The sequence below is a fragment of the Myripristis murdjan genome, chromosome 9 (genome assembly GCF_902150065.1).
Source record: "Myripristis murdjan chromosome 9, fMyrMur1.1, whole genome shotgun sequence".
In the NCBI taxonomy this organism is placed as follows: domain Eukaryota; kingdom Metazoa; phylum Chordata; class Actinopteri; order Holocentriformes; family Holocentridae; genus Myripristis; species Myripristis murdjan.
In genome coordinates this window covers 31,013,079-31,027,675 of record NC_043988.1, presented here as the reverse complement: position 1 = coordinate 31,027,675, position 14,597 = coordinate 31,013,079, and the positions used below count along the sequence as shown (strand labels likewise).

The following is a 14,597-nucleotide window of genomic DNA, read 5'->3' as shown; positions in this document are numbered from 1 at the left end:
GTGGTCACATGCGGAGAGAAACTCTCAGTTTTTACACGTGAAGGCTGAAGGCGATGCAGCTACGTGTACGACAAACAAGATTCGAGCCTCAAATCTCAGTCTGACCTGCATGTTTTCTGTAGCATCGCCCAACAAACCGCCAAAGGTGATGGCGTTTGTCACCGTTCCCAGGTAAATAAACAAAATGGCCGACAGGGCCTGGATGTGAATTGCATCGGTGAAGTCACTGACAAAAAAAGGCGCTTTTCTTTTAATGTCAAGGATGAGACCGCCACAAAACCTGCGAAAACACAGAGGGAGAGGACAGATACGGTTAGTAACGTCTGCACCGTGAAATAATAAGCAGAACAAATTCATTTCATTTTATAGAAACATAATATCACATCAACAAAATGATCAGAATTGCACAATAAAGTGTCAATATTAGAAAGAGTCCCCCAGTTACAAGGGTTAATTTGGTGCATATAGGACTATTTGACAAGTTTTATTGTTTGAATAATTAGGATTTTACTGAAATAGGTATTGAAATTGGTAAAATGCACCGGAAAGTGGAGGAGAACTGAGTTAGGAGGGACTTACTAATGTTAGGAAAGTGTCCATGTACTCATTGCTTTGTGTGATTTGGTGTATGTTATTAGAGCTGGCTGAGGTCCAACAAAGTGAGCTCTCACTACAGCACATCACATGCAAAATAATACTAACACTAAATCATGAACCTACCGCAGCATAAAGGTAAAGAAATCTGAAACTAAACAGCATTCCTGGGCAATCTAAACCTTTAAGCCCTTTGCCATTATTTACATTATTGTCAATGTTCTTACACTGTATCTGTAAGGCAGGCTGGTCTTATCTGAGCTTTAGAAAAAAAAAAAAAAGGCAGCAATAGACTGAGCCGGCAGCTTGGATGTGATGCAGTACACTCTGATCCAAAGTGTAAAATCATCTCTCACTGAAACACTGGTGTGAATTCATTTTGAGCTTGTTTTGCACATTTGACCTCTACTGAACGCTTTCCACTGGCCCTTTACAAATATATGACTGTTTGTACAATTTACTGAAAGGTCACACGACGCTCGGCATACAGTTTTCATGCTGATAAGCAATATTTGTCATTAACATTTAAAGCTGCCAGTGCAAATGTAAAGCTTACTGATTCAAAAACTGTCTTATCATGAAAAATCACTCATACCTGACGTATACACATGCTTATACACGTCAGTGTCATTTTATTAGGTCCACCAGGTGTTCATTTACTTCTGTGTTTGGCATTGAGCTCAGAGTTAGTGCTGCTGTTGGACTGGACTGCATTTTATTGAGAGGTGTTTCCACTATTCTGTCCCCCCTCATGTATATAAATAAGGGAGGACAAAAAAATTGGAAACACCTCTCAATATAATGTCGTCCGGTGCAAGACCTCTGCAAACTACAACCTCAATAATAAACATAGCATTAAATTTACACATTGTCCACAACATTATAAACTTTTTTAAAAGGTAGAATTTATGGCAGAGCTGTTGCAGTGAGCTGCATTATATTGTACAGGTGGACACTGAGTGTACTTGCTTTACTTAACAAAACAGGTTGATCCTACTTAGTATAGTTAGTATCAGTCATCATCACACACAGTATTAACACTACAAGCAACACTGAGTGAAAGGTCATTACTTCCCAGCTCATTTTTCTAATGTAAACTTTATTGTTGTGTCTGTTATGATGTCATACTTTCCGGTCTTCTTCAGCTCCTCCCCTATATCGTGTCCCCCTCCTCCGTGACCCCCGTCATGAGGCATATCTCCGTTCATCTGGGCATTATCCCCCCCTGCATACATGTTTTTCCTGAAACACACGTACAACAAACACAACACATTATTGTTCAGTCTGGCAGGCACTGTAGCACTGATTAGATACTTTATCACCTGAAAACAGTAATCCACTGCGGGTCAAATATTTGAATTCCTCAAATATCTGCAGTGTGCCGCACTGTCTGTGTGGTTATGTAACGGTAAATTGTCGCAGACTGGCTGAGTGTGAGGATAAAAGGTTTAATAGCAGGACGGATCACAAGTGTCAGTATCCTCCTGCAGTCAATCAGCTGATGCGGACATGTGTCACCTGATTAAATATTAGCCTGAGCCCGTCGGCGCTCACATGAAGAGCTGAAGGAGTGAAAAAAAAAAAAATCTGGCCCCGGCTCTGCTGAGTAACATGGCAGCTTTAAATAAAACCCCCTCTGGCTCGCCGGTGGTGCTCTTTCATAATTCAGCATGGACTGTATACCTGAATGCGCTTAACCTGAGTGATTCTGCAGCTCCTGCTTGTCCAGAGCAAGCTGCACAGACGACACTCATGTTTTTACTCCCCAACATTTGTATCTTTCCATGTAAGCAGCGCTGCGTCTGTTCTGTATTTTAACAGCAGACAGTCCTCTGCTGAAAAGTAGACTCTTATTGGTTTAAAGTAACACAAACTAATCAGCAGATCCTTCCTTATAAATAACCATGAGATGACAATAAAGTCCATAATACAGAAAAAAAATCTGTATTGTTCTTGTCAATGAAGCCAAAGTAGCACCGAAAAACATGCACCAATAGAGCTGTGTAATATGTATAATATAATATCCCAATAACCACAACAAATGTGATAATTACAGTACATATAATAATATCTGATAAATAAAAGTAATCAAATTGATGCTCATTACATTAAAGTGCATGGCAATGACAATGTAAAATGAAACATACATTTTCAAATAATATTCTCCCTTTGTTTTTGTTTTTTTCTTTTTGAAGTTCAGTTGATTTTCATGAGCAATTTTAAATGGTTTTTGCGGTTGTAATCGATTTAGAGCAGAACTGTGCGCCACAACGACTCAAATATCATCATCTCATCATGATATGATTCTTTCGAAAAACGCTAAACAATAACGGTGAAGACGTGGCCGGCCCTGTGAGACCTTTTGTCGGAGGAGGGCAGGGATTTGGGAGGCTCTATCCGGATGGCGGGGTCCCACTCTCCAGGAGGCAACACGATCACCTCGTCCAGGAACTCATCGATGCCGGCCAGCAGGTCCTGTCTGTCCTTGGCTTTGTACGCAATGTCGTGGAAGACCTGACCACAGATACAGAGTGACATTCAATGCACAGACCACTTTTTTCACTTTTAGTCAGTTCAATCAATTAAAAATAGGAGTGAAGATGGACTTTACAATGCTAGAGCACCGTAACTCATTCATTTACCGGCCAAGAATGTCTTTTTTTCTTTTAAAGGTCAGATTTAATGAAATTCATGTCATTCATTGTGATGGACACTGCACTTAACTGTGAAAGAGACGTGTCAAAGCATGCATCGTCAGAAAAAGGATTGGGACTTTGATAATATGAGGTTTGAGGCATCAAAGACATTAACCTGACACTATCATGCATCCCAGGTTTGGAGCAAAAATATGTAAAATCCTGATATAAATGCACACAAAAAGCACTGAACACACAAGGTGTAAATGCATGTAAATATGTAAATGTTGTTATGGACTAAACATGTGAGAGACGGCGTTTACTGTCAGAAGTGAGGGCCATAAATATAACCAGTGGAGGGACAGCCATGCCAATCAGCGTTTTTTGCATGAGACTTTGATGTGTGATGCAGAGATGTGCTTTCATGTCAGCTTTTAAATCTGACGTGCATGCGAATGTCAGGTGTGAAGGGTCTGCACCGAGACGTTTTGAGTCTGACCTCGTCCGACATGAGCGTGGCGATGGCTCGGCCGATCTCATGGTACGACTTGGCTTTGCCTTTGGGTCCAAGCAGGATGAATAAAAATCTGGGAAAGAAACAGTTTGGATCAGGAAATGATAACAGAGCCCTGTGGGTGTGGAGTGGAACAATGTTCTTGCATGGAAGAAATGCATGGATTTGCGTACTATCCCGTCAAATATTTTTATCCATAATTTTGTCTAAACTTTGTTATCTGAGCTGGGAAATGAATCTAATGAAGCATCCAAATAAAAAAAAAAATTTTTAAATGAGGAAAATTTTAATTCAAGGCCAAGGCACATTCAAAATATTGAAATAAAATGTTGCATAACTAACTAATTAACTGACAATCAATTGTAATATGATATCATAATATGAATATTTTTTCTATATTCATGCTAGAGACTGGGTTGGCAACAAGGTTATTACAGTTTTGCATTTTAGTTTTTATTTATATAATATATTTATTTATATTATATATATATCATCAATTTAAGTTTTAATTAGTTTTTGCAGCAGGTTAGTTGTTAGTTTAGATTCAAATGGTCAGAAAAAGTACTGCGTAATAAAAATTAAACAAAGCATTAAACACTTTTATTGGTTTCTATACCCCTGATTGTTTTTTAAAACCTGATGAGTTTATAACTGTTTTATTTATTTCACTGACTGTTTTACTTACTTTATTTTATTTTACTTTATTTTTTTCTGCTTTTGTGAAGCACTTTGTAATGCTGATTTTGATCAGTAAAGATTATTTTTATTCTTATAAACGAAACTGTTCACTTGCACACTGAAGCTCCTGTATTACTTCCACATTTCAATGTATTTCTATACATATTCACGCCTTTGGGACAGAGCACACAGGCGCACCGTCATCTGGCATTTGAAGAGCCCGGCCATTCAAATGCCTCACGACTATTTCACCACGCTTTACTACGGCAACCATACCTTACAGGGTGTTGTTTACTATCATTACAGGCATGATGGTGATGAATAGGTACATTTATAATGCTAAAGTACCCACAACCACCACGGAGAACATCCTGCAAAGAAACTGTGCCTTTAATGCAGCCTGCATAGCTCTCTGCAGTGTAATACAGATACACAGTAATAATACAAACCAACAGAAAATGGGATTGTTAAGCAGCTCCATGGTTACAATAAATAACAATAGCAACCATTAAAGTCACAGCTGCTCGAACCACGTTTTATGGTAATTATTATCAATGGTCGGAGCACACACTGGGTCTATCAGATTATTCAGATTATTGTGGGTTGTATTGTCTTCTGTTTTATTATTATTATGTGTTCCTTGTGCATAAATACTTTTTCCAGGTTTATATAGAGTAACTACTGTTAGTGAGTGTGAGGCTCTAAATGGTTGGACTGGCAATCTGAGCTACACAACCACTTTAAGGTAAAGGAACAGTTCACCCAAAATACAAAAAATGGATATTTACCCACTTACCCCTAGTGCAGCCCTTAAGGACCAAGAGTTCTGTTGGGAAATATTTCTTACTGTATAGCAGCAGCAAACTGTATCTATCCTCCCCCTTAATAAGTACAAATTAGGCGTGGATAAGTACAGATTGGCAGTGTGCTTCTGTAGGAAATAGTTCCCAAAGAAGCTCCTCGTTCCAGAGGGCCGTGGATTATGCCAGGATGAATAAACTCAACTAAGATGTAAGCTGGGAAAATGTCTTTTGTTGTATTTTTGGTGAACTGTTCCTTACAGTTTTTGTTTCTTTATTTTTAACTTCATTTCCAGGTACCTTGTGGGAACGGGGACCTCCGTGAGGGCTCCCAGCATCACAGCTTGCTGCAGGCGGACAAACGCCACGAACGGCGCGTCGAGGAAGTCCACCTCCCCCACCAGCACGTTGGAGGCCTCGGCATCCCTGGGCAACTTCTTCATGAACTTGTTCCTCAGCTAAAAGCACAAAAGAGCAAAAACAGGAGGGGGACGTTAAATGCTACGTTCACACCAGCGAGCTACCTGCTGCACCCTCGCAATGAGACAACCTATATCAAACCGGGACAGTCGGCCCTTTGAGCCCGAAACCCATCCCATTCAACTGAAATGCCAAACCTGGAGGCTCTTGAGGGATGTAAGTAAATGATTAGTAGTAACAGAGGTCTGCATTTTTGCTGTAATGGGCATGCTGAGATGTATGAGGACATGAGGTCAGAGACCCACCGAGCTCCACAGGTTCAAACTGATAAATCCGCAGGACATTAAAGTCTTGAGTTTCGTGTCTCTAAGGAACCGCCTGAGAGTGACGGTCAGATACAGCCGCCTTTATCTCCTCTGACGGACCGAGCGGCTACGTCAAAGATGTTTTAACAGCCTTTTATGTCAACACTGACTCTCTTAGTCACTGTGAAAATATGCTGTGGAGCCGTATGAGCCACCAGTGGGAATTTAAACCCAGTGAATTGAACTGTGGTGGCGGGTGCAGGAAACCAATAAAAAAAGAAAAAGAGTAACTCTGACACAGAAACAAAACCACAGAGCTCAAGACTACAAGGTGTTTGATCTGCTCTGAATAGTTGAATCACCGTCATTTACAGTGTGACCACCTACAAATAACTGATGGACACTAGTTCAACAAAATTAAAGCTGCACTAGGGCAGATATTAATATAGAAATACATCTTGTCTCATCAGCCTTAAACATCACGTAGATTCCTATTGAAGTTTTATTTGTAAGTGTGGACACAAGGAAATATTCAGCAATTCATGGTGGTAAAATATGGAATGGACAAATAAAAGTTTTAGCCTTCCTCAGGGAAACCAGATGCTACTATGACCAAAATGCACTGTTTTTTGAGTGAGTGAGGCTCCGTCCAAAGAGAGGCGGACTCACCAACATGCCTCTCTCAGCTTTCTGGATGTCTTTGGTATAAAGCATCACAGAGTGATAGACATGAATGCTCTGTATGTGGTTTGTTGACATCATGTTATATGATTTTTGGGAAAGGTACATGATCTCACATGATCAATTTCTTCACTGTCCTTTAAGCCCTGCCTGTAGAGGGCTACTTTTTTAAAGCCCAAGTGAGGGTCCTGGTATCCTCTGAAACTAGACCTAAGAATCTAAAGAAACGACTGATGTCAAGTATGTCATGCTAGGTTGCCGGAAATACCCCTAAATATCGCTCCAAAGTTAGGCTACATTTTGGCAAGAGAAAACAGGCATTGTCAGTGGGGACCCTTGACCTCTGACCTCTAGATCTCTGAATAAAAATGGGTTCTCTGGGCACCGAGGGGTCTCCCCTTTGCAGACATGATAATTCCATGCAGTTTGGGTCACAAACCATGCAGTCCAAATGTGTTCTTGTGGCCTGTTGTAAAATGGTGTGTATGTGCAGACTGGGGCCTAAACAGTCTTGGAGCTGCATCAGTTGGCTTTGACTTGAAAGCTGAGACTCTTGTGGATTCAATGAGCCACATTTGATTCATGTGTGATGATGTTAGCCCCCATAGCAGCCATTTCATTGTGGCAACACCATTTTTTGAAAGTTGACATAACCGTATAAAATGTCCCGATGTGACCTCTAGGATAATCATAGCCTCATGAAACTTTACAGCCACAAACTAGAGAGCAAGGCGATTCAGAGGATGTCTGGTTTTCCAGATATACTGACAATAAAGGGGAGTTTCTGAGACATTTCCCCAACAGAATACTCGCCGTCCAATCGCCAAAAAATGCAGTGCTTACAGAAATCTCCAAATGTCAAAACTTTCTAGCACCAAATCAAAGCATGAATTTTTCTATGGTGTTCCGCAAGGTCCTAATTTGGTATTTTGACCATTTCTATTATTTCTTGAGTGGCCAAAAACGATATCCACATAAAAATTGCTGCAACAGCGTACGACACACAATTGAACATGGGAATGGCCATCATATGTTCCTATCATTACTTTTCAGCCCTTATACGCTCTAAATAAAAAAAATAAAAAAAATATATAGGCACCTAACCGAATCACAATGCTTATTACAGATTTATGACATGACACACAGTTCTGAGCTGCAGCCGGCATTAATCTACAGGTTGGCTGATTTCAGATGATGTAAACCCCCCTCTTCCTTCTCCTCCTTCTTAAAATGGATCTAAAAAAGGGAGTGAAATGGTAAGGAGCTAATTACGAATAGTCTCTGGTGATTGACAACTAATTCATATTCAATATACGGCTGCACCTTAACTTGAACCATAAAGCCTCCAATTCAAAAGTCCATTACAACTTTTTGTGAGTGTTTATACCTGGAGGCTTTTAATCATGTTATTAACTGTCTTACACTTTGATCCACACACCAAGCCTACCAACCTTCATCAGATCTTCTCTGTGATAAGAAAATGTACCACAGCATGCTCGTGTGCAGATTCAAGTCATTAATAAATAAAACTTCAAAGACAAACAAATCATAAACATCAGATAAGACTGTTATGGAACACCACAGTGTTATATATTAACTCCAGAAAGCCAGAGGCTGGGTGGAAAACATTTACCAAGAAGCACCCAAGGACGACCGAGGAAAAGGACAACAGATTCAAAGCTCTTAACACTCTGTCACACTTCAGCATACTGAATGTTTTAGCTCAATTTCAATTTAATCTTTTCAAACACCTCTTGACATAAATCTTCCTCTATTAAACTGCAGTTCAGGCTCATGCTCAACTTTCTGAATGGACTGAAATATAAATAAATCTTTTTCTCATCACACAACCAAAGCTAAAATTAGTTTTTCACTGGTTTTCCAAACCCTCACAAGAACTGAAGGACAAGGGACCGTAAACGGACCGCTGTTCAAAACGAGCCTGCCCAGCCTCTTCTCCACCCACTTTCTGCACAAACCAGTGTTGTTGGACTGAAAATATAGGTTATCATTACATTCACCCTCTTCAACTGACAAACTGGTTAATTCTGATCCAGAGGTAATTTTGTCAAGGCTCAGTCAAGGATGTAACTGATTATAATGATCACAATAAATGCTTTATAACACTATGCGATGGTGCAATAAGGAAGATTTATGGCACCATCAAGGTTCACAGGATATTCTGCCAGGCACTGCCTGCTTCACCGGACTGACACTCACACACTGACAAGTTGTCAATGTATTGCAGTGTACCATGGTCAACAATAGGGCTGAACCATATGGTGGAGAAAAAAAAATCAGATCAATTAATTTTACAGATATTGCAATTGCAATGTCACTCGTGATTTTAGCAGGGATGATAGTTTTTGCATTCTGAAGTTCAGTTTCATCTGGAAAAATTTGGAGGTCATAAAATCATAATACTTTGAAGCAATCCCATAAATATGAACATGTGGCTTTCTATAACGTGTTATCCTCCCTAATATATAAGAATATATACGAGGGCTGCTCCATAAAGCTTTAATATCTCAGCAATTGATATTTATCTCACAGGTTGTTTGCATAGAAAGGAAGCAGCAGCTGGCCTCAGTCTTACTGTGGTTACTGTAATATCATAGTGAATAAAGGCAGTTTAAAATACAGTTTACATTATTCATTATAAGATTTGTTCAGAAAATGAAAGAGGTGAAAAATGTCTGTCTGGTCCATCTTTGCTTTAACTTCTGCTTCAACTAACTCATCGCATGCAGCCTGGCGACATGCACATGCATAATAATCTTGCCCAGTTTTATTTTACTTAAAATCCCATTTGTATTCTATAAAATCAAAGCACAGGACCAAAAACGTCATCAGAACTCGTGAGACTGATAATGTTTGCAATGTCCAGATCCTGTTTCGCCACCAAGAACCTCTGAGAATGAAAATCCCATAAACCTGTGACCTTCTGCCGGTCAGATCCAAACAGATCCAATAAGAGCCTGTTGCGGTGTGCAGCAGCTCTTCCTGGCACACACTTTGTCTGTAAACGATTAAGGCGAGAGGTTAAACCTGCGTAATTGCACACCTGTGTCATGTCACTGCTAATCCAGACTACACCGTCTGAGTTAACTATACCTTAATTCTTTAATTCAGATTCCTTTCCTGTCCCATGATGCTGTGAATGGATGAACTGACACGTGGTGCAAGGTGAATTAAATCAGGAATTTACAAGAATTTACTTTGGATACCTGAGATCTGAAATCTGCATGACATTGTGTGACATTTTTATGTTTGTTCACTGCCTTGCACTGCTCAATGCTAACAGTTTCTGGCTAAGAGAAGAGCAGGGAAGAGTGCTGTTGTGCTGTGATGATGCAGGTGCATGAAACAAACTTCATATGTAGTAGTTCAAAGAAAAACAGCACACACATTGCTAAGAAGTAGTGGATCAAAAATCTAGCCAGTACAATCAATTTCTCAACAATTTAAGGACCAAAAACGTCAGATGCTTCAGCTCATCCTCTCTTGAAGAAAAAACATCTCCCATTAAGGTGAGACGCCCTGATAAGATAACAGCAGGTAACTCACTTTGATTTCGGCTGACTCTCTAATACACAGAGTGCATCTTACAGTAGCTCCAACTCACTGCGCATTGAGTTATAAAGTTATTCTGGAGAGGGTTTCTGTCTAGTTAATTTTTATCGATAAGCAAAACATGCCTTTGACTTTCGTTTTTTACTTGTTGGGGAAAAAAAGTCCCAGAACTTGACCAAAGAATCCCATGTGGCCTAAGAAAAATCATCTATGCCATTATGCACCAAAGTTTATGATGCATGTAAGTTACAGTTTTTATGATTCACCAGCTGTATGCACTGATTCCATCCTGTCCGAATATGTCCGAAGACATGAAAGAAAACAGGTTCTCTACCCAGGTCATATTTTTTCTCCTCGTACTTTCCTATTCAAATGTCAATCAACAGAAGAATAATTGTTGTGAAGAAGGAAGTGAAGCTTATCATCAGTTTCCCTGGATGTGTGTGCCAACTAAATGTCTATAACATGAATTGAAATGTTATAACTGATCTCCTGTGTAACAAACTTGCATACAGGACCCTATAAATGATTTGCCAGTAACCCAGCTCAGATTAAGAAACTGTCCAAAAAAACACACGAGCCTGATTCCTGACTGACTGCAGGGACATCAGTACGTGAGGAAACATCTTCACAGAGGGATTATAATTGACCACGGAGATGGCAACAGGCCAAGGCAAAAAGTCCTTTTATATCTTTGAAGAACTTAAATGTGTTCTGCTTCAACTTGCCAGACAACTTCGATATTCTCAAAAGTTCTGGCCTCAAACTCAAGGTGCATCCAATTAATTTTTCAGATCTACCGAACCTTCTTCAACCCGCTTTCCTGCCGAGGTCTGGCTGACGTATACGCTGCGACAAAATGCTTCCTCCTGCAATATACATCAGCCACTGAACGTCTTCATCAAAAGCTTTTACACCGAGGTGAACTCGGCAGCCGGAGAGCAGGGGATCAGAGTCAAGCCGAGATCACAGCGAAGATAAAACATTTCCATCAAGCACTGATGCAAATACTGAGCAGCCTTCAGCCAGTTTTCATGGCTGTGTTTGACTGTGGTCCGGTCCTCCTACAACCGTCACATTTTTGGTGTACAAGTCAGCCAGATGGAAGAAATATGTTAGCACGAGGGTGTGACTCAGCTGGTTTGGTCCAATATGGTAGTGCAGCCATAAATTATCGGCTACTGCACTGTACAATCTTGGATTCTTAGATTATTTGTTTGAGATCATGAAATTCAGACGTCCTAACTGGAATAAATCCATATATTCCAGTGTTATGGTGTTAGAAATTACACCTCAGGGGATTAGCACTGGCATTTTTGCTTGTAAAGATATTAAATTTGCATTAGTGTTTTATGTTGCATGTGGATGGTTTCGTAACATTACACCACACTGCAAAAAAAAAAATTGTGCCACAGAGATCAGTGTGTTCTCCTAAAACCCACATGGAGTCACATTTTTGTTTGTTGGTTGTTGTTTTTTTCAATTGCAGTCTGGAGCACGTGGGCATGTTGCACAAAATCGTATCCTGATGCACGCGACCTTTATGTCCTATATTTGAACACTCAAATAAGAATTTGTCAGCACTGCATTGTCAATGAGTGAATTTTATATCATCTAAAAGAGGCATTTGTGGGCTCAGTGGGTTCATATTTGAATCATCTGTGGGCTACATCCCAGAAAATCAGATATGAGTAGCAATCCAGACTCCAACATGAAAGTTTACAGTATGAATGCAGACAAAAATCCACCCCCTCTTCCGGCCCCCTGACATCGGGGCCTCGCCTCGCCTCCTCAAATCTGCAGGCAAACATCCAGATGATGAGCTCTCTGGGGAAGGCAGAGCACCGAGCTCTCACACATGTGGTCAGCGTGACACAGGTTGGCGAGCGAGCCCACAGAGGAAATCTCTGGACAGAGGAACCAGCCCCCGCAGTGAGTATTTATAAGCCGGGGGGCGTCAGGAGAGCTTCAGCCCGGGAGAAGCGTTTCCTGTCTCGCTGTCCAGTCTCTCTCCCGCAGATCTGACCCAGTTCCCCGGTCCCAGAGGCTTGGTCTGGGACGGATCATGAGACCTCGTTACTATGACAATATGGGGCTCACAGCGGCCTTAGCTGTGACGGTTTGGAAAAGACCAGTTCAAACAGAGCAGTCTGTCCACGTACGCTTGGGTATACCAGCAACAGCGTTGGGGCCTTTACTAAGAAAAAGTAATGTGTTACACATTACTTGTTCGTTAAAAAAAAGTAACTCGATACTCATTTACTCCCTGTGGAAAGTAATTTGTTCCACAACTTGTTACATTACTTTTGTGTGACTCTGCAACATCGCCTGAGATGCACTGTCGCTTAATCAAACGTTAGCGATATAAGAGTTAACGATTACTCTAAACGGGCAACATTTCCTCTGCTGTGTGTGATGCTACAGGCCTGTGCATTACCTGCATTGTTACCGACGTCACATAGTGCTACCTGTCCACCACTAGCTGTGTGTTAGTGTGTTGCCTCTGCAGGCGCCTGGAGAGACTTGATGTTGTGCTCACAGAGTGGATAGTTGTTTCCGTCCTGGGCACAGTTTGCACTTTACCGTCACAACCTCTCATTTCGCAACACAAACTGAAAGTAATGTGGAAATCTCCACCACACCTCAAAAGTTGTAAACTGCACTGCCATTTCTGTCCTATCTCTGACCTCTAGCCATCATCACGAGAGGTCAGGCGATTGCTGATTTATTGCAGCTGAATCAGCTGCTAGCATCTACATTTGTAGGTTATCTGACCTGTATGAAAATTGTACAAGCAGAAAATTATCATTTTCAGAACATATCACTCCCAAAATTAATCATCTGTCCCTATTATTTAGTGCTGGCGCAAGTGGCCATGGTATAGGCAGAGTAAGCCACAACATGATGCACATTAAAGGGTTTTAATGCACAACATGGAGGCAAGAGCCACCTGATGTGAAGCGGGCGGTGGCTGCCGTCATGACATGATTTATACAAATGCACCCTCAGTTGTGGCACCTCCAATTTTGTTGTATAGGTGACTGTACAATGGCAATAAGGGCTATCTTATCTTATCTTATCTTATCTTATCTTATGATTTCTGTGCAGTTGTCCCAGAAAATGCAACTCCATCTGACTATAAAATGACTCTGAAACAGTATGCATTTCATGTTTGGAGAGAGAACAAGAAACTGAGTTATTGAAACATCAGTGAATTATCACATTCCTGTAATTCTTGTAATTCCACATTCCTGCTCTTACAATCTTTTCTACATGTTGTTTTTTTTCTGATGGGCTCAGTAAAACTGATGGGATGTTATTTAGATGCTGCAGGAAGAGCCTCCTCTGTGGTGCCTCCTTCATGTAAACAGGAGACACTCACAGCCAGCTGCTGGCGTTCGGTGCTGTGGTATTTTTCCAGAAAAAAATCAATGCATGGCAGCAGGGTTGATAAGATACTATGAGCCATACAAATCCCAGGCGACAGAGCAAAAGTAAACATGCTGCAAAATGCTCATTCACTGAGAAACTGTGAGTAAAATAATGGCACTCCACTCTCTTATCTCCTCTGGGTGGGACAGATAAGACCCAAAGTATCGTTAAGGTGAAAGTAGAAACAGAAGTGTGTGTGTGTGTGTGTGTGTGTGTGTGTGTGTGGTATATGTGTCAAGGGTAGGGAATTTTAGACAAAATATGAGGCAATCTGCACTGACGTGTGATTTCGTAAGGCACACTGCATTCTAACGTATCAGTCAAAACCGATATTCTAAACTTTTTTTGTATAACTCATCGTGGGCTGATAGTTAATCAATGTTACACTTGACACTGATCTGGTCGCTAAATTTGGCTAAAATGTACTTTCTCCTTGGTTTCCTTTATTCGTCCAAACTAATTTTCTACCTTCACGATCCGCCCTGCCTCCTCCTCTCCATAAAAGTCTCCATGCACACTGGCTGCTGGACAGAAAGCTTATCTGCTCTCTCAGTGACTTAATGTACAACAAAGTTTACATAATCTTGTCCCCCTTGACCGGAGATCTTAGATCAGCAGGTTGAGCGTCATCTGAATGTACTTTTACAGACTCATTGGCTGCAGCAGCTCCGGAGCGGGCTGGATGAGGACGGAGGGACTCGGTGAACACGCTGTACTTTAGACAAAGTTACTGCCGTCTCCAACCAGCAGGCAGAGTCGGAGCTGAGCGGCTTTACCTGCTACATCAGGCTACGGCTGTTTCACCAGCTTTGTGTGATAATCGGTGAAATTTTGATTTTTAAAAAATGCAGTTTCACCATCTCTCAGTTCAACCTTGTGCCATTTTAAGAAAGCTTTTACATTTCCTGTTGTAAACACTTGGATTCAAGTAGATAAATATTTCTTGTGTAGTATCAACAGCAGT

At 40.9% G+C, this 14,597-nt stretch overlaps 1 protein-coding gene across 3 annotated transcripts in view; it reads right to left on the bottom strand.

The window, feature by feature from the left end:
- Positions 1-14,597, bottom strand: part of slc4a4a (solute carrier family 4 member 4a) — an 83,777-nt gene that overhangs the window by 23,221 nt on the left and 45,959 nt on the right. For all 3 annotated transcript variants that reach the window (XM_030059125.1, XM_030059126.1, XM_030059127.1), the window contains 5 exons: positions 5,523-5,680; positions 3,730-3,817; positions 2,954-3,108; positions 1,723-1,836; positions 106-280 (listed from right to left, as the gene is read on the bottom strand). In XM_030059125.1, the coding sequence (XP_029914985.1) occupies positions 106-280; positions 1,723-1,836; positions 2,954-3,108; positions 3,730-3,817; positions 5,523-5,680 (690 nt within the window). The remainder of the gene's footprint in view (positions 1-105; positions 281-1,722; positions 1,837-2,953; positions 3,109-3,729; positions 3,818-5,522; positions 5,681-14,597) is intronic.